This window comes from Monodon monoceros, unplaced genomic scaffold (assembly GCF_005190385.1).
Source record: "Monodon monoceros isolate NGI ecotype Baffin Bay Population unplaced genomic scaffold, NGI_Narwhal_1 Super_Scaffold_5, whole genome shotgun sequence".
Lineage (NCBI taxonomy): Eukaryota > Metazoa > Chordata > Mammalia > Artiodactyla > Monodontidae > Monodon > Monodon monoceros.
Genome location: NW_021703782.1, coordinates 113,543,282 through 113,568,239, shown reverse-complemented (window position 1 = coordinate 113,568,239; position 24,958 = coordinate 113,543,282). Strand labels below are relative to the sequence as shown.

The following is a 24,958-nucleotide window of genomic DNA, read 5'->3' as shown; positions in this document are numbered from 1 at the left end:
CCTCATAACATCCTCACACTGGGCATTAGGATTTCAACATATACATATACATTTTGGGGACACAAACATTCAGACCAGAGCAACTGCTGTGTTTCATTTTTTTTCTTGATTAAAAAATCACTGATGTTGGGACCTCCCTGGTGGCTAAGTGGTTAAGACTCTGCGCTCCTAATGCAGGGGGCCCAGGTTCGATCCCTGGTCAGGGAACTAGATCCTACATGCTTGCTGCAACTAAGAGTTCGCATGCCACAAGTAAGGAGCCCTCGAGCTGCAACTAAGACCCGGCACAACCAAATAAATATTTTTTAAAATCACAGTGAGGACTTCCCTGGTGACACAGTGGTTAAGAATCCACCTGCCCATGCAGGGGACACGGGTTCGTTTCCTGGTCCAGGAGGACCCCACATACCGTGGAGCAACTAAGCCCATGTGCTGCAACTACTAAGCCCATGTGCTGCAACTACTGAGCCCGCATGCTGCAACTACTGAAGCCCACACGCCTAGAGCCCATGCTCCGCAACAAGAGAAGCCACCACAATGAGAAGCCCGTGCACCACAATGAAGAATAGACCCTGCTCTCCGCAACTGGAGAAAGCCCACGCGCAGCAATGAAGACCCAACACGGCCCCCCCAAAAAAAAAAATCAGTGATGTTATGCAACTAGAGATTATCGTACTAAGTGAAGTCAGACAAATACCATATGATATCACATGTTTGGAATCTAAAATGCATACGATACAAATGAACATATCTATGAAACAGACACATGGAGAAGAGACTTGTGGTTGCCAAGGGGGTGGGGGTGGGGGAGGGAAGGACTGGGAGTTTGGGATGAGCAGATGCAAACTAGTATATAATGAATGGACAAACAACAAGGTCCTACTGTAGAGCACAGGGAACTATATTCAATATCCTGTGATAAACCGTAATGGAAAAGAATATGAAAAAGAATATAACTGAATCACTTTGCTGTACACAAGAAATTAGCACAACATTGTAAGTCAACTATACTTCCATAAAAAATTTTTTTTAATCATTGATGTCAATAGGAAACGGTAGAAGGATTTTATATTAAAACTATTTAGAAGTAGAAACAGAGGAGGCAGAATGTGACCACTTTCCCCATTGAATCATTCCATGTGTAGACTTTTGTGTTGGCTTCTTAACACAGTGTTGTAAAAAAAGAATGTGATCATTTTAGGGGCTTCCCTTGGTGGCACAGTTGTTAAGAATCCTCCTGCCAATGCAGGGGACACAGGTTCGAGCCCTGGTCCAGGAAGATCCCACATGCTGCGGAGCAACTAAGCCCGTGTGCCACAACTACTGAGCCTGTAGTGCCACAGCTACTGAAGCCTGCTTGCCTAGAGCCTGTGCTCTGCAACAAGAGAAGCCACCGCAATGAGAAGCCCACGTGCCACAACGAAGAGTAGCCCCTGCTCTCCACAACTAGAGAAAGCCCGCGCGCAGCAACGAAGACCCAACGCAGCGAAGAATAAAGTTTTTTTTTTAAAAGAATGTGATCATGTTAAAGCCCTTGGTATTATGTCCCTAACGACCCAAAGCACCACCTCGAGCGCCCCCTACAGGCCAGACGCTGTCGACCAGGCCTCAGCCGAGCGCAGAGAAGGTACAGGTGGAACCACCAGGTGCAGGCCCTCTGCCGGGCGCGTGTTAACTCATTAACTCACAGGCACGAGGCCTCTCCGCCTCACGGGTGACTAAGCGCAGAGAGGTTTGCGTCTTGCCTAACGACACACAGCTGATGGGGGAGCTGGCAGTCCGTTCTCTGCCAGCTTTCCCTCCCCACCTGTCCTTAGTCCGCCGACTCTGTGGGCATGCGAACCTGGTGGCAGGGCAGGCTCTTGGTGCCGGCTCCTGTGCCCTGAGCTGCTGTGTCCAGAGTGAGGACACATGTTTAGGGTCGAGGGCCACGGGCTTGGGGGCGTCTGTTTTGCCAGTTACCGCAGCGAAATTGGGCCAGTGCAACCAGGAACGGAGACCTGGGGTCCGAGCCCGGCCGACGTGCCCCAGCAGGTGCTCCGAGCTCTGCTGCCACAGAGTGGCCCCGTGGCTGCGATGCCGTGGCTCTAAGTCACGTGCCCGGCAGGGACGCACACACCCCCTTCCCGAGGGACCCTCCCATCATCCTCTCGGTTGTCCTGGCAGGCAGGGGTGCTTTTCCGACTGAGGCTGGGAGTCCCGTGAGTCAGCACCAGGATTTGCACACCCTTTTGCCCATCAGGCGGCAGAGACCCCCTTGTCCTTGTGCTCCTGGCGGGGGCTGTCTGGCTCTGTCTCCCCAGCCCTGTGGGTGTGTCCACCCTGCTGGTCTACGCCCTGGAGGGTCGGCAGACTGGGAGGGCCCTGGGCCCCTTGAAGTCACCGTGTCTACACGCGCTATCTGCTCCCATCTCCACCCTCGGGGTGTCCCAGCCAGCAAGTGGGGGTGTAGAGCTCTGCTCGCTCACCTGCTTCCCTCCCCCTCCCCCAGAAGGCACCGTCTGTGCCTTTTAAGTCACTGGTCAGGAACGTCAGGACCAGAACATTATCTCCATCCTCAGGAGGCTGGAGGTGGTGGCCCTGACGGCGCTGCCCCTCCCACAGCGGCTGTGGGGCAGCCCTTTCCCCCGCTTCTCCAGCTGCTCAGCCAGGAGAGGGTCGCAGAGCCCTGCCTCGGCCCTCGGAGGAGCTCTTGACAGCTCTGATACTGCAAACTCTGGGTTGTTCATTTGTGAGCCTTCATGTTTCTGTCTCAAGGAGGGACACATGGGCAAACAGTGACACAAGGCATACAGGTGGTAAGTGGCTTTCATGAGACGGAGAAGATGGGCAGCAGGCTGTTCCCGGGACTGTTGGCTCCTGGGGCTGGACAGAGCCAGGGGATGAGGGCCACCAGCCTCCAGGCCGCTCACAGATTCTGGCCTCACCGTGGGTACGGGGAGGCAGACGTGATCCAGCTTGAGAAGGTCCCTCCAACTGCGGGTCACAGGCTTGTGGGCCAGCAGTGGTGGCCCTTCTCACCTGCGTCGAGAGTGGCTAACTTTTCTCTAAAGGGCCAGAGAGTATTTTAGCTTTTCAGGTCATAATGATTGTCAGTTCTGCCATCGTAGCTCAGAAACAGCCAGAGACATCTAAACCAATGGGCATAATCATGTTCCAATAAAAATGTCCTGTGGACACTGAGATTTTAAGTTCACGTCACAAAATTTGTTTCAACCATTTAAAACCCATTCTCAGCTCCAGGGCCGTACAAAACCAATTGGGGGGTGGGCGGTGGCTCTAAGTGCTACACTTCCCTGTGCGCCTGCAGGGCTCCCTCAGGCTGCAGAGGGACCATCCACCTTCACCTGCGGTCAGTCTCTACCCCAGACCTGGACTTGAGGGCAGGGGCCAGCCCAATCCACCTTTGTTCCCAGGCAAGAACAAGACCTTGTACAGATGTTTGCACCTGGAAAATTACAACTGTGTTGACCTTATTTAGATCTCTGTGGAAACTCTTTTTGCTGGAGAATTTTCTCTCTTCTGTGGGCCTCTGAAGCCTCGCCTCAAAGCCTGGATGTGCCCCAAATGCATCATTCATTCATTCAACAAACATTTCCCAGGCTCTGAGTGCAAGCCACACACACAAGGGGACACAGGGATGTGAAAACCCACCTGGGCTCTGCACACACACCCCATGTTATTTGTGAAGCTTCCAGAATGCTCAAAATGTCATAAATCAAAGCTTAATCTGATAATTGAGACGAAAAGCAATTTCAGGTCAAAATTAGGGGTTTAATTTGTCTCCAAAAGAGAAACCCAAAGTATTTAAAAATCTACTCTGGAATAGTTCTGGAAATTCTGTTTTTGGGCCATGTTGGGCGTCTTGAGGGATCTAGTTCCCCAAGGATTGAACCTGGCCCCGCACACAGTGAAAGCTGGGTCCTGACCAGTGGACCGCCCGGGAATTCCCGGAAATTCTTAAAATGAGTTTAGTGTTGCATTTACTGAAGCCCCAAATTGGGAGCTATAGCTTGAAAGTAGAGCAGAATAGTCCAGAACTCGCACTACCCGGCAGGCAGCCCTCTCCTCTCCCTCCCTGCAAAGCGACCAGCACACATGATGTGCGCAGATGCTTTTCCTGTGCTCTGGGATCTCAAACCTGTGCAGTAGTTTGAACTCACAATGTCTCGCCAGGTGACACACGAATACTACACATCTTTTTCACATGGACTCAGCTAAGAAAGGACTCCTCACCCTGTACTTCTGCAGTCGATATTCTAGACTGGAATGCAGAGCTTGAGATGTATTTCTATCGAATTCTTGGTTGTACTGGGACATTTAAGTGAACAAAGCACACTAAGGAGAGGAAAAATAATCCCTCAAAGGCTGGAGGCATGAAGTTTTTACCCAAGTAAACGAGGCAGGACTGCCACTCGGTCAGAGGCAACCGGCAAACAAATGGGCCAGCTGTGTTCCAAGAACCTTTATTTGGTCACACTGAGATCTGATTTCAATATAATTTTCAAATGTCACAAAATAGTCTTTCCCCCCCAACCATGTAAAAACGTAACCCACCCTCAGCTCGTGGCCTGATAAAAGGTAAAAGCAGGCACATTAAAACCCTGACGCTGATCCGAGCAACCATGGGTCGGGAGCAGCACCAAAAGCTGAAGCGCTCAGGAGCCCACAAGGGCCCTCGGAGGCGGAGCCAGGAGGCGGAGCCAGAAGGCGGAGCGTCAGACGGGCTACAGCTCAAGCTGCCTTACTTCTTGGCTGTCTGTGATTGAGTTCCTGGACATGAGTGCATTTACAGGACTGACTCTGGCTCAGGTTCTGGGGGCCGTGTAGGTCCCAGTGGCTTCAGGCTGATCACCAGGCCTCACAGATGTGGGCACAGGTCCGCATTTGGCCCACGGGCCACACAGTCAGCCAGCCCGACTTAGGACCGTGCTGATCCAGAAAGAATCCAGGTGCTGAAACAGATTTAAGGTTGGTCCCTCTGGCCCTTTTTGGCCAGCCTGCAAGTGCTGTTAGGGGAAAACAGAAGCATCCTACCCAGTGCAGAACCTGGAGTCCAGAGGTCTTCCACCCCTTTGTCCATCATTACCAGAAAGTGGCCAGGAGACAAATCCCTTGTGGGGATGGCACACCCAGTGACAAACAGCCTTCACAGAGCCAGAAGGCGAGAGCATGGGGCCTCGGGAGGCCCTTCCAGCACATGATGGCACCAGGCGCCAGTGGAGGGCGCGTGTGGCACGTGCACCGGGACCCTCACTCTTGTCCCATCCTTGGGTGGCTCACAAAGCCTAAGATGCAGCCCACTCACATGTGCCCACCCTGTCCGGCTCTGATGGCGGTGACCACCTGGTTGAGCACACCAGCCGAGGCGGGGACATGATCTCTGCACAGTCTGTAAAGGTCCCTGCGCTCTCGCACTGACCCTTCAGACACAAGCTCTGGGTGGAGCAGGGGACGGCCGGGGAGATGGGGTTACAGCTGCTGCAGGGGCACAATGACTGCATGGTGTCCTCCGCCCAGGGCGGGAACACCCCCGAAGGTGCAGGTTGGGGGATGATCCTCATCCCCAGAGACAACACTGCAACCTGAGAACATGTCATACCTTTGGTCAGGCGAACTGGCAGATCAGGCTGAGCTGCCGTGGGGCTGAGTCCCTGTCCACGTGCTGAGAATGAAAATTCACGTGAACTCGGCCACCCTGAAATCCTGGGGTTCCCAGCCCCACCAGGCCCTCCAGTACACACGGAGCAGCAGTTTCCCCTGATAGAAACCCACGGGCTGTTTCTGGGCCATGTCGCACAAGGCGATCTGGGCTTCACCCAACCAGTGTGATGGTGACCCAAGTCGTGTTGCAATAAATCCTGAAGTGATCTATGTCCCTCAGGTTCACCTGTCCGTACATGGGAGAAGTGGCTTCTCTGTGGCAGGCCGCCCTTGGCCTGTGATTATTGGCAATGGCACCAAAGACTGGCAGGTCTCGGGGGGTGGTCCTGGGTGGCAGCCTGTGCAAATGACACACCTGGTCCCGAGTCACCACTGCCGAGTCCAGGGCCCCAAGCAGGGCTGGACTCAATGCTACATGTCAGCCTCATCCTGTGGCTCACAGGCCTTGATGAGATGCTCTGTGAGCCACTCCGCAGCCCCAGCCTGTCAGTCAGGTTCACCAGAGGGGTGGACGGAGCGGTGATCTCCCCTGCACATTCTTTCCACCCGTGCCAAGAAACCAAGGGCCCTGACCACCCTACCCTGGCTGTTTCTCCAGGCTGGGCTGGCAGAGAAAACCCAGGGAGGAGGTGATGTGGGCGGAGCAGGCTCGCTCACGCGCACCTGTTGCTCAGCACCCGTGGGGCCCTCTGCCCTGGGACCTGTGGGGCCCACAAGACCACGCCGACACACTGATCCTGGTGAGCAGGCATCTCCACCGTCCTCAGCCCTGTAAGAAGGCACGGGCTCGTGTGTCTGCTCGCAGACCCCCCAGTTTGGGCAGTCCCCGTGGCTGGAGTTTTGAGGACGTCTGGCCAGCAGCAGCCAACAACACACATCCCAGCCTCTGGTGGTGTTCTCGGGACTGAGGTGAGGCTCCTGCAATGCTGAGGGCCGGGCTGGGAATCCCAGTGAGGGCTGCACGTCTGATCCTTGTAACCGAAGCAGCTGGGCTCTGGATGTAGGGTGGGCCAGTGACACTGTCCCTGGGCCCGGGCACTGATGCTGGAGCCAGCTCCTCCCCAGAGGCCCTGCCGGGGGAGTCAGGTGAGGGGGACCCGGCCACGCTGCCTGGGGCCCCGCGGACACGAGTGAGCATATCTTGCTGCTGAAGCCAGTCTGAGTACCTGGTGCTTAAGGAAGACGTCCTGGGTAACTTCTTTCAACCCACTCGTCTGGCGGGGCTCACGGGGCTTTTCTCATGCCTCTTCCTCGTCCACAGGACCTGGGGTCTTCCCTCTGTGAACTGAAATGCTACACATGTGCACCTTGATGTGAGGGACATAGGCTTTACTGAAGGTCAAACGTGCCAGCAAATAAACATACACCTCATGTGAATCTGGATGCTCTCTCTCCTAAGAGAGCAATTCTGAATCTTTCACAACATTCTAAATCGTCATTATAAATGATCCCATAATAAGTTAAGGCTGTAGGTTTATTCACATTTATACACATTCGTAAAGGTGAGTGGTCTATCCCATGTGAATTTTCTGATGCTGAGTAAGCCTTGAGCTCCTATTAAAAGCTTTGCCACATTCATTACATTTATAAGGTTTCTCTCCAGTGTGAATTCTCTGGTGTATAATTAGATGCGAGCGCCATCTGAATATTTTTTCACATTCATTACATTTATGAAGTTTCTTTACAGTATTAACTTTCTTACGGCTCACGTGGGTAGAAGCTTCCAGAGTATTCCCATACTCGTGGTACCACTGGGCTCGAGTGTGGATCCTCTGGTGCTCGATGAGGTACGAGCTCCGGCTGAAGGCTTTCCCACACTCGCTGCATCCATAGGGCTTCACCCCAGCGTGAATGATCTGGTGCTGGAAAAGGGTGGAGTTCTGACTGAAGGCTTTCCCACATTCACTGCACTTATAGGGCCTCTCCCCCGTGTGCACCCGCTGGTGTATTGTGAGCTGCGTGCTCATACTGAAGGCTTTTCCACATTCGAGGCACTCGTAGGGCTTCTCCCCTTTATGGATCCTCTGATGGTAAATGAGGCTTGAGCTCTGGCTGAAGGCCTTCCCACAGTCACTGCACTCATAGGGCTTCTCTCCAGTGTGAATTCTCTGATGCTGAATTAGGTGTGAGCCCTGGACAAAGCCTTTCCCACATTCATCACACTTAAATGGTTTTTCTCCAGTGTGAGTTCTCTGGTGGCGAATAAGCCGTGAGCTGCAACCAAAGGCTTTTGAACACTTGTTGCATTTATAAGGTTTCTCTCCAGTATGCGTCAGCTGATGCTGACTAAGGCGGGAGACCCACCGGAAAGCCTTCCCACACTCGTCACACTTAAACGGTTTCTCAGTAGCATGCAACCTCTGATGTGCAACCAGGCTGGGACTATCCGGGGCTCTTGGGAGCTGAAGTTTCTCCCCAGCGTGCATCCGCTGGTGCTGAGCTAGGGTTGAGCTCTGGCTGAAGGCCTTCCCACACTCCTGGCATGGGTAGGGCCTCTCTCCCGTGTGGGTCCTCTGGTGCCTGGCCAGCTGAGACTGCTGGCTGAAGGCCTTCCCGCACTCCCGGCAGCCATAGGGCCTCTCTCCCGTGTGGACCCTCTGATGGTGGATGAGGCTAGAGCTCTGACCAAAGGCTTTTCCACATTCCTCACACCTGTAGGGCTTCTCCCCAGTGTGAATCCTTTGATGCTGAATGAGTTTCGAGCTCAGACGAAAGGCCTTCCCACACTCGGTGCATTTAAACGGCTTCTCTCCAGTATGGATCCTCTGATGCTGAGTAAGCTGTGAGCACAACCTGAAGACCTTCCCACACTCCTCACACTCATATGGCTTCTCGCCATGCAAGGTACTCAGATGTCTCCCCTGTAAGCAATCAGGTAATTTTTTCTGGCACTCCTGGCAGCTGTTAGGTCTCTTCTGTGTATTAATTGCCTGATGCAGAGAGACATCTGAAGTAGATCGGAAACTCCTACCACAGATGTCACATCTTCGCAAGGACCCCTGACTTTGATCACGTCGACAACCCAGGCGGCCACCGCTCCCCCTCTCGCCACACCCCTGGGCCTCGTCCTCAGCGAAGGTCTCCCTGGGAGCCACAGTCCCTATATTCAAGCAGTTTTTCTGGAAGAGGGAGGTTGGCTGAATCTCTGAACAGACCTCGGGATCAGAGGTGTCTCCAAAGCCAGGACTCTGGGGAAAGTCCTGGGACGGGGTTTTGACCATGACCACATGGGATTCTGATTTTAGACGGTCAATGTCTTCACAGGCCTGCTCACTCTCGGTCCCGATTGTAGAATCTGAAATGAACAGGAAGTAAACTGCTGCTTATCCCCTGTGCTCAGAGAAAGGACAAAGACTGGAGGATGGGGCAGGGGTGCAGACCACCCCTGGGACTAAGCCCCCTCCCAGACAGTCTGCATTGAGCACATGGAAAGACGCTACAAGAAGTCAATGCCTTTGACAGTTCTCAAAATCTAGTTTCATTCATACTTCATTTTATGCACTCATTCAGTTACAGTGTACTTGGCAGAGTGCGAAGAGCTTCCCTCCTACATGGGGGAAAGGTCCTCCCACGTGGAACTAGCATGAGGAAAAATCTACAAAGAAGCAAAGTGAGCTTGACAGGGTGGGAGGTTTAGTGAGAGGCAGGGCTAAGCTGAGAGGTCAGAGGCTCCTGGTTGCAGAGGACGTAGAGTGAGGAGGAAAGAGGGACTGAAAACTGTGAATAGAGGGATGTTAGATACCAAGAAAAATGAGGTGCAAGAGCTGCTGAGGGGCACACAGGTGGTGAGCCCAAGAGAACTGGGCCTCCAGCTGTCCACTGGGTGGGGTTCTGAGAAGGACCCCAGGCCTGAACACTGTGGCATCCAGCTGCCGCCAAGCCACGCCCTCTGACGCACACCTGGCCGCGTCCCTTGCTAGTCTGCCTCTCAGCTTCCAGGCGGCCACACCCACTGGCCATACTGACTCCTCCTTCCCATGGGTTTCTGGAGGGTCCACCTATGCTGCCTGCCCTCCATATGGAGGTTTGGAGTGATGTGGCCACCAGCCAAGGAATACCTGGGGCCCAGAAGCTAGACTAGGCAGGAAGGATCCTCCCCTACAGGTTTCATAGAGGACATGACCCTGCCCATACCTTGATTTTGGATATCTGGCCTCCAGAACTGAGAAACAGTAAATCTCTGCTGTTTTAAGCCTCCAGTTCATGATGCTTTGTTACAGCAACCCCAGGACACTAACACAGCCCTACAGCCTTATCTGAGAGGTTGGGGTCACCCAGGGCCCCAAGAAGTTCCAGAGGGAGCACTGGCGGAGGGAGGGGACAGCTGCTCAGAGCCACACTTAGTGCTCCCCTTAGAGCCACATGTGTGTACCTGAGCTCAGTAAGACTATTAGTAAAATTACAGGGGCTTCCCCAGTGGTGCAGTGGTTCTGCCAATGCAGGGGACATGGGTTCAAGCCCTGGTCTGGGAAGATCCCACATGCCACGGAGTGACTAAGCTTGTGTTCCACAACTACTGAGCCTGAGCTCTAGAGCCTGCAAGCCACAACTATTGAGCCCAAGTGCCACAACTACTGAGCCCATGTGCCTAGAGCCCGTGCTCCGCAACAAGAGAAGCCACTGCAATGAGAAGCCCATGCACCACGATGAAGAGTAGCCCCTGCTCGCCACAACTAGAGAAAGCCTGTGCGCAGAAACAAAGACCCAACGCAGCACCCCCCCGAAAAAAAAATTACAAACTGAGCAAATAGTGGTTCAAAAACAAACCGTTTTTGCCATAATGCATGGGTGTTTTGTGCCCTTGCTTTTCTGTAGTTCAGTCTCTCCTGAGGCTGCCCCACCACCGGTCTACACTTCCGGACCCACCCCATGGCATTCCCAGGCAGCCCAGCAAGCCCACGTGGGTGGCACCTGGGGTCTGCCTCCAGCCTCCCGCCCGCAGCCCTCTCACCCTGTGCCCGGAAGCCTCACCTGCCTGGGAGGTCCTGGCTGCCTCTCTCCCCTCCGCTCCTTGCAGGTCGAGGACCCATGGCTCCTGCCCCTGTTCCAGCCGGGAGATCAGCTCAGGCTTGAAGACCAGGAATCCTGCTGTGGAGGCGGCAGAGGAGGAGATGGCATTGGTGTGGCTGGGAGTGCAGCTCAGCCCTCCCTTGTTCCCAGGAGTGAAGGGCTGGGGGCTACTGGGGCACAGGGGCCCTCTCTGTCCAGGTCTGTCGCCTCCTGAGGCTGGACACAGAGGAACTCCTGGACTCCCAGCCTGTCCCTGTCTCCATCCACACAGGGCCAGGATCCCCAGGGAGCCCTGTCACACGAATCTGCCTAGTACAGGCCAGCTCTAGCCCAGGCGGAGAGAAGCCAGGCACTGCCAGCACTTCCCTCAGTCCCTCAGTTCCGAAAGCAAGGACACTCCAAGAGGTTGACGTGGTTAAAAAACAAGACAAACAACAACGACAAATCAACAAACAAAATGGATTTTAAATCAGAAGGTGTGAGGACTTCCGTGGCAGTCCAGTGGTTAAGACTCCGTGCTGGGCTCCCCTGGTGGCGCAGTGGTTGAGAGTCCACCTGCCGATGCAGGGGACACCGGTTCATGCCCCAGTCCGGGATGATCCCGCATGCTGTGGAGTGGCTGGGCCCGTGAGCCATGGCCGCTGAGCCTGCGCGTCCGGAGCCTGTGCTCAGCAACGGGAGAGGCCACAACAGTAAGAGGCCTGCGTACTGCAAAAAAAAAAAAAAAAAAAAAAAAAAAAAAGACTCCGTGCTTCCAACGCAGGGGGCACGGGTTTGATTTCCTGGTCTGGGAACTAAGATCCCACATGTTGCGTGGTGCCGCCAAAAAATAAAATAAAATAAATTAAAAAAAAAAATCAGGTGTGAAGTCCAATGGTCACCCAGAAGCCCCAGCCTCGAGTCCTCACATAAAGCCCTGGGGGGCCTCGGCAGAGGGGTGGAGAGCTGCGGGCACCCACCTGGCACCTGCCTTCTGGGGCCGCCAGCCCCCATGCTGTGGGCCAGCCGTATGATGTGCTCCCAGCCCATCCAAGGGCTGGCCAAGCCCTCTGGCTGGAGCACACCTCAGGTTTCCAGCCGTGAGGATGGAGAAGGGCAGGCAGAGAGAGCCTAGGTCGAAGTCTCAGGTGATGGCAGGACCCTGAGTTGACCCACAGTCAACATGAAACAGGTGTTCTTACCAAGCACATGTGCAATGCTCACAGAGAAGCATCCCTGGGCCAGCCAGGAAGGGGGTCAGGCACAGGCCACAGAATAATACCACAGACTGCGCCTGATCTAAATGCAACTGGACATGACAGCCACCACAACAAGTAGCTCAAAACTATTAGCTACCTGAAAACTAAATGATGAATTACTAAGTGGTATTTACTGTAAGTAAATTGTATTTACTATAAGTCAAAATTTGTAGGGCGCAACTGAAGCAGTACTTACAGATAAAATTTCACATTTTAAAATATGTTGACCAGAAACAAGAATGATTGGGGGCTTCCCTGGTGGTGCAGTGGTTAAGAAGCCACCTGCCAGTGCAGGGGACACGGGTTCGAGCCCTGGTCCGGGAAGATCCCACATGCCGTGGAGCAACTAAGCCCGTGCACCACAACTACTGAGCCTGTGCTCTAGAGCCTGCGAGCCACAACTACTGAGCCCGTGTGCCACAACTACTGAAGCCTGTATGCTTAGAGCCGTGCTCCGTAACAAGAGAAGCCACCACAGTGAGAAGCCCATGCACCGCAACGAAGAGTAGCCCCGTTCACCGCAGCCAGAGAAATCTTGCGCGCAGCAACAAAGACCCAATGCAGCCAGAAATAAAATTTAAAAATGTATTTATTTTAAAAAAAAGAAACAAGAATGATAAACACAGAAAAGGTAAATATTAAATTAAAGGAGTTGTAAACAAAACAACACAGCAAACACAAATAAATAAAAAGGGAGAAAATAACAAAAGTGGGCAAGATTCAATGAAAGAGCACCCCCTCCCCCCAAAAAAACCCAAAAGCTGGTTCTTCAAAAAGATAAAAAGCATAGTCTTGTGGCAAAACCAATCACAGGGACTTCCCTGGTGGTCCAGTGGGTAAGACTCTGCGCTCCCAGTGCAGGGGGCCTGGGTTCCATCCTTGGTGGGGGAACTAGATCCCACATGCATGCCACACCTACGAAGTCCGCATGCTGCAACTAAGAGTCCACATGCCACAACGAAAAGATCCTGTGTGCTGCAACAAAGACCCAGTGCAGCCAACATAAATATTTTTTAAAAAAAATAACAGTCAACACAGTGAAAAGATGCTGCCAAAAAATAAAACAAACAAGGGAAACAAACACAAACATAATAGAGATTAAAAATAAAGAGTATTACGAACAAATACATACTAAAAAAATTGAAAATCTGAATGAGTAGATCTATCTGTACAAAAACTAGAAATGACAAAATTGGCACAGGGGAAAATCCGTAAGCTTGATAGACCATGAGGCATTAATAAAACGTAAATTCTAGTCAAAGACCTTCCTTCCCCAAGGGCCCAAGGCCCAGGTGGTTTTACAGGTGAGTTCAACCAAAAACTTGAAGGTTCAATTAATTCCATCTATATAAATTCTTCCAGAAATTAAGAAAGACAGAAAAAGCTTCCCAGCTCATTTTATGAAACTTATATGCAAAAAATGTCAAACTATATAATGACAATTCACCAAAAAAGAAAAAACAAACAAAAAACCATACAAGTCCATTGGCTTAGGAACAGGGATGCAAAAATCCAAAATACAATACTGACTACCTGAGTCCAAAAGGTTATCAGAATGCATATGTAAATATCATGACTTAAGTAGAGTTTATTCCAGGAATATAAGGAAATATGCCAATGTAACTTATTAGACTAACAGGCTAAGGAAAAAAAAAAAAACATATGGACATCTCAATTAATGTAGGAAAAGAATTTGAAATACCCACCTGCCAATGCAGTGAACACGGGTTCTATCCCTGCTCCGGGAAGATCCTACATGCCGTGGGGCAACTAAGCCGTTGCACCACAACTACTGAGTGTGCACTCTAGAGCCTGTGAGCCACAACTACCGAAGCCCGCGCGCCTAGAGCCTGTGCTCCGCAACAATAGAAGCCACTACAATGAGAAGCCCGCACACTGCAACAAAGAGTACCCCCACTCGCCGCAACTAGAGGAAGCCCACGCACGGCAACGCAGCCAAAAACAAAAAACAAAAAAACAAAACACCAAAACTCTTCAGCCAACTTCTGTCCTTAGTTACATGCATTCCCTTTAAAATCAGAACAAAACAAGCATGCCCACAGCACTCCTAACAGCACGGGCGCTCTGGCCATTGCTAAAGATCAGGACACATGGGGGCCAGGAGGGAGAACACCAAGCTTTCATTTGCAGGCCCCTCCTTAGAACATGATACCAGAACTAGCAGGGAGTCCAATGAAGTGGCCAAATACAAGGTCTATCCTCCAAAATCAAGAGCATCTATAGCAGCAATAATCAGCTAGAAATATAACATAACAATGATACATTCACAAAACAACCTAAACTGAAGATCAAACACCAGACCACTGTGGAGGAAATGCCCACACTCTAATAACGTCTGCAGAGGTAAGTAGATAAATGGAGACACAATGCACGGTCTTGGGTGGGAACAGTTAACAGAAAGGTGCCAGTTCTCCTCACACGATCTACAAATTCAAACCACTCCCCTATAAAAATTCCAGTGCAATTTTCAAGGAACTCAAACTTATTCTAAACTTACACGAAAGAACTACTCTGTTAGCCGTGAGTAAGTAAGTGAAATTTTAAAAAGAATAAAGAGCGAGAGCTGCCCCACCAGGTATTAACATGCCACAAGCCAAAGCAATAAAAAGTAATACTAATAACAGAACAACCTAACAAAAAGCAGAGAGCTGCCCCATAACAGACCAGAGCTCAGAAACACACCATCACACATATGAAAAAGGCAGCTCTACAAATCAACTGGAAAGGATGGATTGTTTAGTGCTGGGGAAATGGCTCAGTGTGTGGACAAAGATAAAAAAGGATTCTCAGGGCTTCCCTGGTGGCGCAGTGGTTAAGAATCCACCTGCCAGTGCAGGGGACATGGGTTCAAGCCCTGGTCCGGGAAGATCCCACATGCCGTGGAGCAACTAAGCCCCTGCGCCACAGCTACTGAGCTTGCGCTCTGGAGCCTGTGACCCACAACTACTGAGCCCGCGTGCCACAGCTACTGAAGCCCACACGCCTAGAGCCCATGCTCCGCAACAAGAGAAGCCACCACAATGAGAAGCCTGCACACAGCAACGAAGACTGAATACAACCAAAAATAAATAAAATAAAACAATAAATAAATAAATATATATAACAGAGGCCTGGCTAGGTGGGTGCTGACCGATGACGCAGGGGCTAAGGGTGTCCAGATGAAGCCTCACCTAGTCCGGCCACACTGCTGTGGTTCTCGAGCATCACCTCCTTGTAGAGGGCCCTCTGGCCAGGGTCCAGACACTGCCATTCCTCCCGTGAGAAGTGCACAGCCACATCACCAAACGTCACAGCCTCCTGAAAGGACACACACCAGTCCCCCAGGGACCCCTGCGTGTCTCAGGCACATGGACCACAAGGTTGGGTTAGACAGTCACCAGGCCCCTTTGGCTCTAAAATCAAGGGGAGGACGGAATTCCCTGGAGGTCCTATGGTTAGGACTCCGCACTTCCACTGCAGGGGGCATAGGTTAGATCCCTGGTCAGGGAACTGAGATCCTGCAAGCCACGCAGTGTGGCCAAAACAGTAATAATAATAAAAGAAAAGAAAATCAAGGGGAGGGACAGTATGGAGAAGGGGGAGGGACCCAAACTACGGTGATATACAACCTTCCCCTGAGAGCCTCAGGCAGGGCCCGGTCTGGGCAGGTGTTTGCTCACTACCTTGGCAATGGGCATGCCGGAGACCGGCAAGGGTCACAGTGTGGAGCCAAGGGAGGGTCTAGGTCCAGGCCCAGTGGGCAGGGAGGGTGCCCAAAGGAGGAGGAAGGGGTCCTCCCAGGACGAGGGAGGGAACGGGGGAAGTCAGACTCCTACCATGCGTCTGCGTGGGTGGGGATCCGCGTGTCCCGGCCCAGAGACCTGCTGGAAGTTACGAAAAGGTCAGAGATCAGTATCCTGGAGGCCCCAACCCCTGACTTCCAGGCTAACCGAGGGGCGTGGTACTACGTTCCCCCATCCTTTACCTCCAACCCCAGGTGTTCTCTGGCAGGGACTTGGGGCGGGGCCAAAGTCGCCATGGCACCTGAGTACCTGCCCCCCGAAGCTCCATTCATCTTTCAAAGTGTGTAGTATGTATGAATCACTCCACAAACATGTAATGGGTGGTTGCCACGGGTGCCAGGTGCTCAACCAAGCAATGGGGATGCAGTAGTGAACAGTACACACAGACTTTGCGTTCACGGAGCAGTCTACTGGAGAAGAGAGTTAAGTGACCACAAAAACAAATGCAAAATTACAGCTGTGATAATAGCACCGAAGCACAAGAAACTCTGAAAGCACTTAAACGAGGAAATTCTGACTTAGTCTGATGGGTCACTTCCCCTAGGTGCTAACTTGGCTAAGGTAATGGAGGTGGGGAGGGCACTGCAGGCAGCAGGAACAACGTGTGCAAAAGGCATGAGGCAGGAAAAACCGGGGCTGAATGAGCCTGTGGGGCCGTAAGAGGAAGCATGATGCGACTGGAGGCTCGAATAGACAGGAACCGGAAGGACAGACTGCAGGGACAAGAGGAGTGGGCACAGGACCCCACCCCAACCCCAGTATATAAACTTGGCCCCTCCCCAGGCATCTCTCTGGGAGGTCAGAATGAGAAGCGGGCTTCCTAAGGGAGCTTTTGGCTCTCAAATCGGCTTGAGGGCCGAAGCCCCAGGCCGTGAGGGCAGCAAGGCTAAGGCAGCAGTGACCACTGTCAGGTGGGTCCCCACCCGGGCCTGGCCAGTGCTGTATCCTGGGTCCCCTGTAGAGAATCGCAGGCCCTTAGCGGCAACCAGAATTCAGAGAAAATACATATCTTACTCCCCCAAGGTACAGCCCTTTTTGCCACCCTCACTAAGTCTAGGCCTTCGACGGGCAGTGAGGGAGGGAAAAAGAGGGCCCTAGAGGGAGATGATTATGCAGGCAGGATAAGTAAGGATGCCCCTGGAGCAGGCCTAGAACCGGCGGGAAGGTTACGAGGCTGCCGTGAGGCCGGATCTGCGGGACTCCCCCTCCCGCCTCCCACCTCTGCCGGGCAAGACGGCCGAGGCTCGACCACCGCCCCGCCAGGCGCCCACGGGCTCTAGAGAGCCGCCCGCGCCACCCGCGCTTCCCGTGGAGAGGCCGGGGAGCGCAGGGCCTGCAGAGTCGGAGGCGGGAGGACGCTGGGGCTGGTAGGCGGCTTCTCCGCCCGAGGGCGAAGAGCACGTGCGGCGCCCCGACACTAACCCGCGCGGGTTGCATCGACTCACCCTCCCCGGGGCCGCTCGAGGACCCACCCGCGGGACGACGCCGGAAATGGGCCTCGGCCGCCCGCGGCCGCTCCGCCCCGCAGCCTTCCGGCCGTTCTGGGCGGTTCGGAGGCTCGGCCAACTCGGTGGTTCCCAGACGGCCCCCGCCCCCGCCTCGGAGCCAGCGAACGGGCGGGGCCAGATCGCTGGGGAAAGGATGGAGCCCGGAGAGGGCGGGGCGGAGTCCGGTAAAGGGCGGGGTCACAGTACGGGGAGGGCGGAGCCGGGGCCCAGGAAAGGCGTGGGTCTGGGCCCTGTGTCTCTTGGCCTGGGGGCGGGGAGCGGACCCGGGCGAAGCGGGCGGAGAGCCTGAAGTTCGCCAGGGACGATCCCGCGCACCTCCGGTCACCAGTCCGAGGGCGCTGGTCCCCGCACCGGTTCTATGTGCTGGTTTTTCCATAGCAGAACGCACCCGCTGGGCACGTTCGAGGCCCCAGGACTACGGAGACACCCCCACCCAGGCCGTGTCCGGGGTGGAGGGGGTACGGGGTGCGGGGCAACGGCCTGCTGGGGGCGCAGAAGAGCCGTGTGCAAAGAGCAGGTGTTCTGCACCTGGTGGGGCAGATGGTCCAGGCGGAGGTCACCGCAGTGCGGCGGGGCACCGACAGCTCAGAGATGAGGCTGGGAGGGCCCCAGAAAGGGTGAGGTCCACCAGGAGAAGGAGAGGCCCAGGGGAGGGTCGTCACCCGGGACTCCGGGCTGGGGTCCCTGGGTGCATCGCGGGGCTCGGGGCAGCAGGACAGCCCAGGACCTGCCGAGAGACCGGATGGGGTGGGACCCCAGGCGAAGGGCGGCACGCCCCGAGGTCAGGTCAAGGCTTCTCCTCGCTGCGCCCCCACCCATCCCCAACTTCGTGTGGCCCCCGGGGCCACCTGTTCTGGGTGTTCTCCCAGATCCACGCTGTCCTGTGTGTAGGGGCGGGCACCCCAACTTCTTTGGGACTCAGCAGGAGCCTCCCCAGGTCCCTGCAGCCCTGGGGAGGACGTTGCCTGCGTCTTCGGAGGCCTCAGCTTTGTGCGGCCCCGATCCCTGGAGCTCTTCACACTGGACAGCCCTGGAGAGGGAAGGGCGGGGGAAGGGTGTGCAGAGCTTTTCGCGGGGAGGGCCCTGACACCCGACTTGTCGATGATCCAAATCCCGGGGTCCCAGGCAAAGCCACTGTGAAATTGGTGCAAACCAAAGTAAGGAAATGGTCAGAATCAGCTCCCGGACCGACTCCTAGGGGAGGTGGAAGGGAAAAGCAAGTACACTCGGAGGAACTAGCTCCTCTCCCTGGGCCCCTGTGCGGCATGGTCCCGGCGCTCCCACCCCACACCTCCCAGCTCGAACTCAACTCTCCCGTCCCCACATCCTCCCTGCTCACGCTCAGAGAGCATCTGTGCAAAGTATGAATAAAGGAAGGAATGGAGAATGGGAAAGGGCTGGGAATATGCCTGCTTCCTAACCTTAATCGCCAGCCAAGCGCTCAGGTACCCTGAGCTCACTGGTGGTCCTGATCTACTTACTGGGAGACTTCCTGCTGGAGGGTCTTCACACTGCTCCATCTAGAGCTAGGAGGGGCTGGCAAACCTGGGCCCTAGCCTGGCCCCCTCAAGGTAAGGATGACCCAGGGAGCAAGAGGGGGAGCCAGGGCTGATGCTTGGGTCTGTGGACCCTGAGGACAGAGCCATCTCAGCCACCACGAAAGCCTGGCCCAGAGTGTCCACCCAGCAGACATCTGGGCAGTGTGGGAGGTGCAGGTACCAGGGCACTGAGGGTGCTGCCTGGGAGTGGGGTGAAGGAGACTGCTTCTACCCACTGCAGGCCATTCCAGGGCCTCCGTGGCTGAGTCCCATCATCCTGAGCAAACAGACTATTAACAGTAAGGGGCCTGGGGAACTTCCCTCGTTGTCCAGTGGCTAAGACTCCGTGATCCCGATGCAGGGGGCCGGGGTTCCATCCCTGGTCAGGGAACTAGATCCCGCATGCCGCAGCTAAAAAAAGATTTCACGAGCAGCTAAGACCCGGAGCAGCCTAAATAAATAAATAAATAATAAATATTTAGGGACTTCCCTGGTGGTGCAGTGGTTAAAACTCCGCCTGCCAATGCAGGGGACACGGGTTCGAGCCCTGGTCCGGGAAGATCCCACACGCCGCGGAGCAACTAAGCCCGTGCGCCACAACTGCTGAGCCTGCGCTCTAGAGCCCACGAGCCACAACTACTGAGCCCTCGTGCCAGAACTGCTGAAGCCCGCACGTCTAAAGCCTGTGCTCCGCAACAAGAGAAGCCACCGCAATGAGAAGACCGCGCACTGCAACGAAGAGTAGCCTCCACTCGCCACAACTAGAGAAAGCCTGTGCGCAGCAACGAAGACCCAATGCAGCCAATAAATAAATAAATTAATTAATTTTAAAAGATTATTTAAAAAATAATAAATATTTTTTTGAAAATGTCAGGGGCCTGCATGGTTCCCCAAATGGTCACAGTGACCTTTCTCTGGCCCAACCCAGATTACTTTCCAGCTATTTCCAGCCTGCGATTGGGATTCCAAGCTGTAAGTGTTCCCAGGGGAAAAGCCCAGTTTAAAAATTATTTTTGGGAATTCCCTGGCGGTCCAGTGCTTAGGATTCCACGTTTTCATGGCCAAGGGTGCAGGCTCAATCCCTGGTCAGGGAATTATGATCCCGCAAGCTGTGCGGCCAAAAGAAAAATTATTTTCAAAGAGCTGTGTTTCCAAGGCCAGTCTGGGCCATCTACTAGATTTTCTGTAGTCTAGTAGATGGCCCAGAGCAATAACACTTTCAATGAACCAGAACAGACAGAGCCCCTGAAGGCCATCACCATCCCTGAGCACTCAGGAACCTCATGGTGTGCTAAAATGTACCTCGGGTTTCTTTTAATCGGGGATGGTAAGACATGCAGACTCGGAAGTGAAGGAAGACATTTATACTTACGGGTCTCTGGAATGGGAGGCAGGGCACACCACACGGGGCCACACAGGGAAGCACTAGGTTGGTGAGGAGGCAAAAGAGGGGAGGGAAGGTGTGGTCCAGAGCCTTCACTGGGGTTTCCGCAGGAAAGAATGGGCAAGGCAGAGCAGGCACGCTGAGTAAGCTGAGGATCATGTGTTTGAATAATTTCAGCAGGCTGCAAGTTATCAAGTTATGGTTGGTCTCTAGTTGTCCCATACCTGGTGCTGGGGTGATGTAGGGCAGGGAAACATTGGTGTGGGGTGTGAGTCTCATAAAGGAGATAGCTGGGAGTGTGGGCTCTGGATTGGTTGGTTTGTACCAAAGCCTTGCTCTAAGGTTCCTTTGCTACCTCCAGGATCACCTTTTGGATTTAGCCTTGCTTGACTCAAAAGCTGGCAGGAGGAACCAGGAGACCCCAAGCCCTGAACAGAAGCATAAGTTCCCTGAGTCCCCCAGGGAAGTGTTACCTGAGGAGGTCAGGGGCTTGGGGTCCTGAGAGCAAAATGAACGAGGTGCCGGAGGGGGCCTGAGGAAGTGGGCAGCAGGGGCTGCGGGTGACAGGCCTGTGCCCAGCACAGAGAGGCCTTGGCACACCTGCTCCCGTCTGACTCCTGCCCTGTACTCAACTTTTTTCCCACTTGGACCGGAGTCCCTTGAAGGCAGGGTCTGTGGTGTTTCCATCTTGCCTCTCTCAGGGCCGCCCCCCCATACTCCATCCTAGGGACCCCACAGCCCACAAGTCCAAGCACTGTCCCCACCTCCATCCCACTCTTCCTCTGCCCTTCTGGTCTTCCAGGCCTATCCCGAGCTGACCCCAGAGCCCGTCACCCTGCCCCAGGGCGGCCCCGGTGCCCCTCAGCTCCTGGCCCTGCTGTAGGCTGTGCTGCCTCCGGATGAGCTATCTCTGCCAAGAGTCGGCTGTCTCTCCGGGCGCCTCGTGCTGCCCTGTGGCTTCAGCATGTGGCCACATGGACCCTTCCTTCCCTCTCCTGTCACCTTCTCCTGATGTCTCTCTGGCCTCCACCCCTGCAAAACCCACCTGCCCGCACTGGTGCAAACACACCACCCCAGAGCCCTGAGTGCAAGCCCCTCTGCTCCCTGAGACCCCTGCCCTCACTCTCTCCCTACCTCGCTGGCTCTCACTCCTCAGGCGTCAGCTGCACACCCACTGCCCTGGTCACTAAGCTCTCTCTGTCCGCGCCTACTGACAGGTCTCACTCAGGGGATCCACCGCCTCTTCTGCTAATTCCAGGGATCCTCTCTGGAAGGACCCCTCCCACTTCTCCAGAAGCCCCCTGCCCGAAAGATGTGCCCTACTGGAGGCTCCCTTTCTGGTAGGCTTGCCCGCCCACTCGACGGCCCCGCGGCGGGAGAGCAGCATCCCCGCCAAACCACCGGAGCCTCTGCGCCCTGCGGGACCAACCACCTCAGTTCGCCTGCGCTGAGGCCCCGCGAGAGGACTACAAGTCCCGGCGTGCCTTGCGGTGGCGGCCGCCGCTCCTGGCCGGAAGGTTAAGGGCTCTCGGCCCCGCCCCGGAAGATAAGGCGGCTCTCAAGGGCCGCGTCTCCTCTTTCGGCAGTGCCCAGCAGCAGGTAGGACGTGTTGGTGCCGTCTGGTGCCATCCGGTGCCATCTAGGCGCCATGCGGTGCCCTAGGGCCCGTGAGGGACCCCAGCCGGCTCTGCAGAAGGCGCCAGGTCGCACGGCCGGGGAGGGGGGCGCGGAGGGTGCCGAGACCTGGAGGGAGGAGCCGGGGGAGCGGGAGCCCTGAAGCCGGGGTGGTGGGGGTGCCTGGGCCGCCCGGCCGCTTACCATGAGCCGCCCCCAGACCGCCGCGATGGGCCGCGTGATCCGTGGGCAGAGGAAGGGCGCCGGGTCCGTGTTCCGCGCGCATGTGAAGCACCGAAAGGGCGCCGCGCGTCTGCGCGCCGTGGACTTCGCCGAGCGACACGGCTACATCAAGGGCATCGTGAAGGTTCGGGGCGCGGGCTGGGGCGGGTGGGGGCGTGGGGCGCCCGGCGGGACCCACGCCACTCAAGCCGCCTCGGCCCGCAGGACATCATCCACGACCCGGGCCGCGGCGCGCCCCTTGCCAAGGTGGTCTTCCGGGATCCGTACCGTTTTAAGAAGCGGACGGAGTTGTTCATCGCCGCCGAGGGCATCCACACTGGCCAGTTCGTGTACTGCGGCAAGAAGGGTGAGTGTCGCGCCTAGATGGAAGATCGCGATGGGTAGGTACCTGCGGTTCCTTGAGGTTTACGCCTTGGGTCGGGGGAGGAACACTGAGGCAGCAGACCTGCTTGGCCACGCATACTCGGTGGGTGCCCGGAGAGCTGTAGGAGGAGGCTGGCTGTGGAGTGCTGCGCTGGCTTTGTTTTTGGCAAGCAGTGGTTAGGACACCACCTTACGCTGTTGACTGACGGCTGCTGCTGCTTCCCCTCACAGCCCAGCTCAACATCGGCAATGTGCTCCCGGTGGGCACCATGCCCGAGGGCACCATCGTGTGTTGTCTGGAGGAGAAACCTGGTGACCGGGGCAAGCTGGCCAGGGCCTCTGGGAACTATGCGACTGTCATCTCCCACAACCCTGAGACAAAGAAGACCAGAGTGAAGCTGCCCTCGGGCTCTAAGAAGGTCATCTCTTCCGCCAACAGGGCTGTGGTTGGTGAGTGGAAGGTGGCAGTTGAATGCTGTGGGTCTCCTGTGGACAGCCAGCAGCTAGATAGGGACCTGGAACCCAGCTGCCTGCTTCACTGAAGTGTGGGCTGTGTAAGCTTGAGCACAGCTCTAAAGCGGGCATAGCAGTTCCTACTTAACTGCTGGTTGGGTATTGAATGAGACTGAACCCGCTGAGACTCTTAAGGCAGACTTGTCTGCGCTTGGGGATAACCTGGACTTAAGTGATCCCTGCCCGTTAACATCCTACCAAGATATGTGTGATTTCCTTAAAGGCACCCAGGAAAAAAGCACATGAACCCAAGTTTGTTTACTTTGGTTTTTGTCAACATCTTTGAATCCATGTGGCAAAGCCAGTCTTGCATGGGGGAGGCTCTTGAGGATGTGCTCACGGGATAAAACAATGGCAGAGAAATGGCAGGCTGGGTCAGCTGTCCTGTTTGGGGTGGGGAGGTGCTTGCAGGAGTGCAGTGTCAGACCCTGCAAAGGGGACGACTTCCTGGAGAACCGTGGATCAAGGCAGGCATTCCAGATGATGTGAATAAAGCCCTGGCTTAACGACCCTGCAGCGCCTGAAGAAACTTGTCAGCTGATAGGCTGCAAGGGGACTTGGTGCTTGGTGATGGTTTCGAGGCATTTCTGAGGTTCCTGGGAACATGTGATGCTGTATGACACACGGGGGTGGGACACTGGCACGGACCGAGCAGGGGATGCTCTGCCTGATGGGAGGGTCCCCCAGTGCTGGGCAGGGTGTGATACATCTCCCTGAGGTCCTTGGTCTCCAACAGGTGTGGTGGCTGGAGGTGGCCGCATTGACAAGCCCATTCTGAAGGCCGGCCGTGCCTACCACAAGTATAAGGCAAAGAGGAATTGTTGGCCACGCGTGCGGGGTGTGGCCATGAATGTAAGTGGCCCAGAAATGGACAGTGGCGGGGGTATTCAGTGTACTGGGGCTGTGAGATGGGGTGGACAGGCTCCTAACTGTAGTGTTCCCTCTTCTCTGTGGTGGGGGATCTGTACTGTGAGGCTCTGGGTGATGGTTTGTAAGCACAGGCTGGTTGATTATACCCTTCCCCAAGCCCTCCTGAGGCAGGTCGGGGCCACCCCCAACACCACTTCCCTCTTCCCGCAGCCTGTGGAGCATCCCTTCGGAGGTGGCAACCACCAGCACATCGGCAAACCCTCTACCATCCGCAGAGATGCCCCTGCTGGCCGGAAAGTGGGTCTCATTGCTGCCCGCCGGACTGGGCGTCTCCGGGGAACCAAGACTGTGCAGGAGAAAGAGAATTAGGGCTGGGGGCTCAATAAAGTTTGTCTTTTTCACAGTTGAGCTGCGCTTTTCCATGGTTTCAGAGGGAAGGGTCCCTGCTGGGAGGAGTGCCCTGGTGTTCCACATAGGGAGGAAGGAGGAAGATGAAGTAGTTGCACTAGTGAACAGTGGAAGCTTTGGAGAGAGAAGGTGGGGCTGCTGGGTTGCTTCACATCTTGACTCCTGGAATCCCCCACCACCTGCACATGGAGCAGAGAAGCCCACTCACAAGGAGTGTAGCCCCCAAACCTCCGTTCACTAACTTGTCTTGAGCACTTGGAGAATCTGGATGAGGGTTTGGGTGCTATTGGGTGAGAGAGTGGTGTCCCTGGAGCCACAGGCTGGAGAGCAGGGGTGCTGCCTTGCAATGGAAGGACCAGACTAGTTTCTCAACAGATGGGCTTCCTTTTTGGCAATAGCCCACTAGCACCTTGTCCCAGACTAAATGATGGACTGGTCAAAGCTGATAGAGCCAGGGCAGACTGGGCACCAGAGTGGGAGTGGAGGCCCATCAGTGCCTCAGGACCAGGACACTTGCTTCCCAGAGGCCAGCCAGAGCCCCCTGCCCCTAGTGGTACCCCTTGTGAGCTGATGTGAAAGCAGGAGCTGCAAGCCAATGTGTTTAACTGACCACTGGAGTGAGTGGTAGGCCGATTGGGACAGCAAGGGTGGATGGCAGGCTGAGGTGGGATGCACCTTTACAGAGTGGGTGCAAGGGCACTGGCTGGAGTCTCTGGCAGCCACCTTCCTGAGTCTCACGCATGAGAACTGGTCCCCTTGGCTGTTCCGGGAGACTGGCAGGGTTCCTCCTGGGTGGTAGGGC

The 24,958-nt window shown here is 55.0% G+C and overlaps 2 protein-coding genes and 1 non-coding gene across 9 annotated transcripts; 2 read left to right on the top strand and 1 right to left on the bottom strand.

Moving 5' to 3' along the window:
- The first annotated feature begins 134 nt into the window (after positions 1 to 134).
- On the top strand, positions 135 to 207 carry TRNAR-CCU. The gene has a single exon. It is a non-coding gene; the product is annotated as a tRNA-Arg (tRNA).
- Positions 208 to 6,973: 6,766 nt separating this feature from the next.
- On the bottom strand, positions 6,974 to 17,188 carry ZNF7 (zinc finger protein 7). Of its 7 annotated transcripts, none has more exons than XM_029202193.1 (6): positions 17,161 to 17,186; positions 15,965 to 16,122; positions 15,749 to 15,796; positions 15,104 to 15,230; positions 10,636 to 10,752; positions 6,974 to 8,959 (listed from the first exon to the last, which is right to left on the bottom strand). In XM_029202193.1, exons 3-6 carry the CDS (start codon positions 15,749 to 15,751, stop codon positions 7,176 to 7,178), a joined length of 2,031 nt encoding a protein of 676 aa, XP_029058026.1. In that variant the 5' UTR covers positions 15,752 to 15,796; positions 15,965 to 16,122; positions 17,161 to 17,186; the 3' UTR covers positions 6,974 to 7,175. The 7 variants fall into 7 exon arrangements, with proteins under 7 accessions (XP_029058026.1, XP_029058021.1, XP_029058023.1 ...); XM_029202188.1 differs by having other exon boundaries at positions 15,898 to 16,125; positions 17,138 to 17,167; XM_029202190.1 differs by lacking the exon at positions 15,965 to 16,122 and having other exon boundaries at positions 15,749 to 15,793; positions 17,138 to 17,188.
- A 4,511-nt stretch (positions 17,189 to 21,699) lies between these two features.
- Positions 21,700 to 24,151, top strand: RPL8 (ribosomal protein L8). The gene is made up of 6 exons (XM_029202298.1): positions 21,700 to 21,744; positions 21,980 to 22,126; positions 22,207 to 22,348; positions 22,597 to 22,815; positions 23,615 to 23,730; positions 23,959 to 24,151. The coding sequence occupies exons 2-6, from the start codon at positions 21,989 to 21,991 to the stop codon at positions 24,115 to 24,117; spliced, it is 774 nt and encodes a 257-aa protein (XP_029058131.1). The 5' UTR covers positions 21,700 to 21,744; positions 21,980 to 21,988; the 3' UTR covers positions 24,118 to 24,151.
- Positions 24,152 to 24,958: the final 807 nt, after the last annotated feature.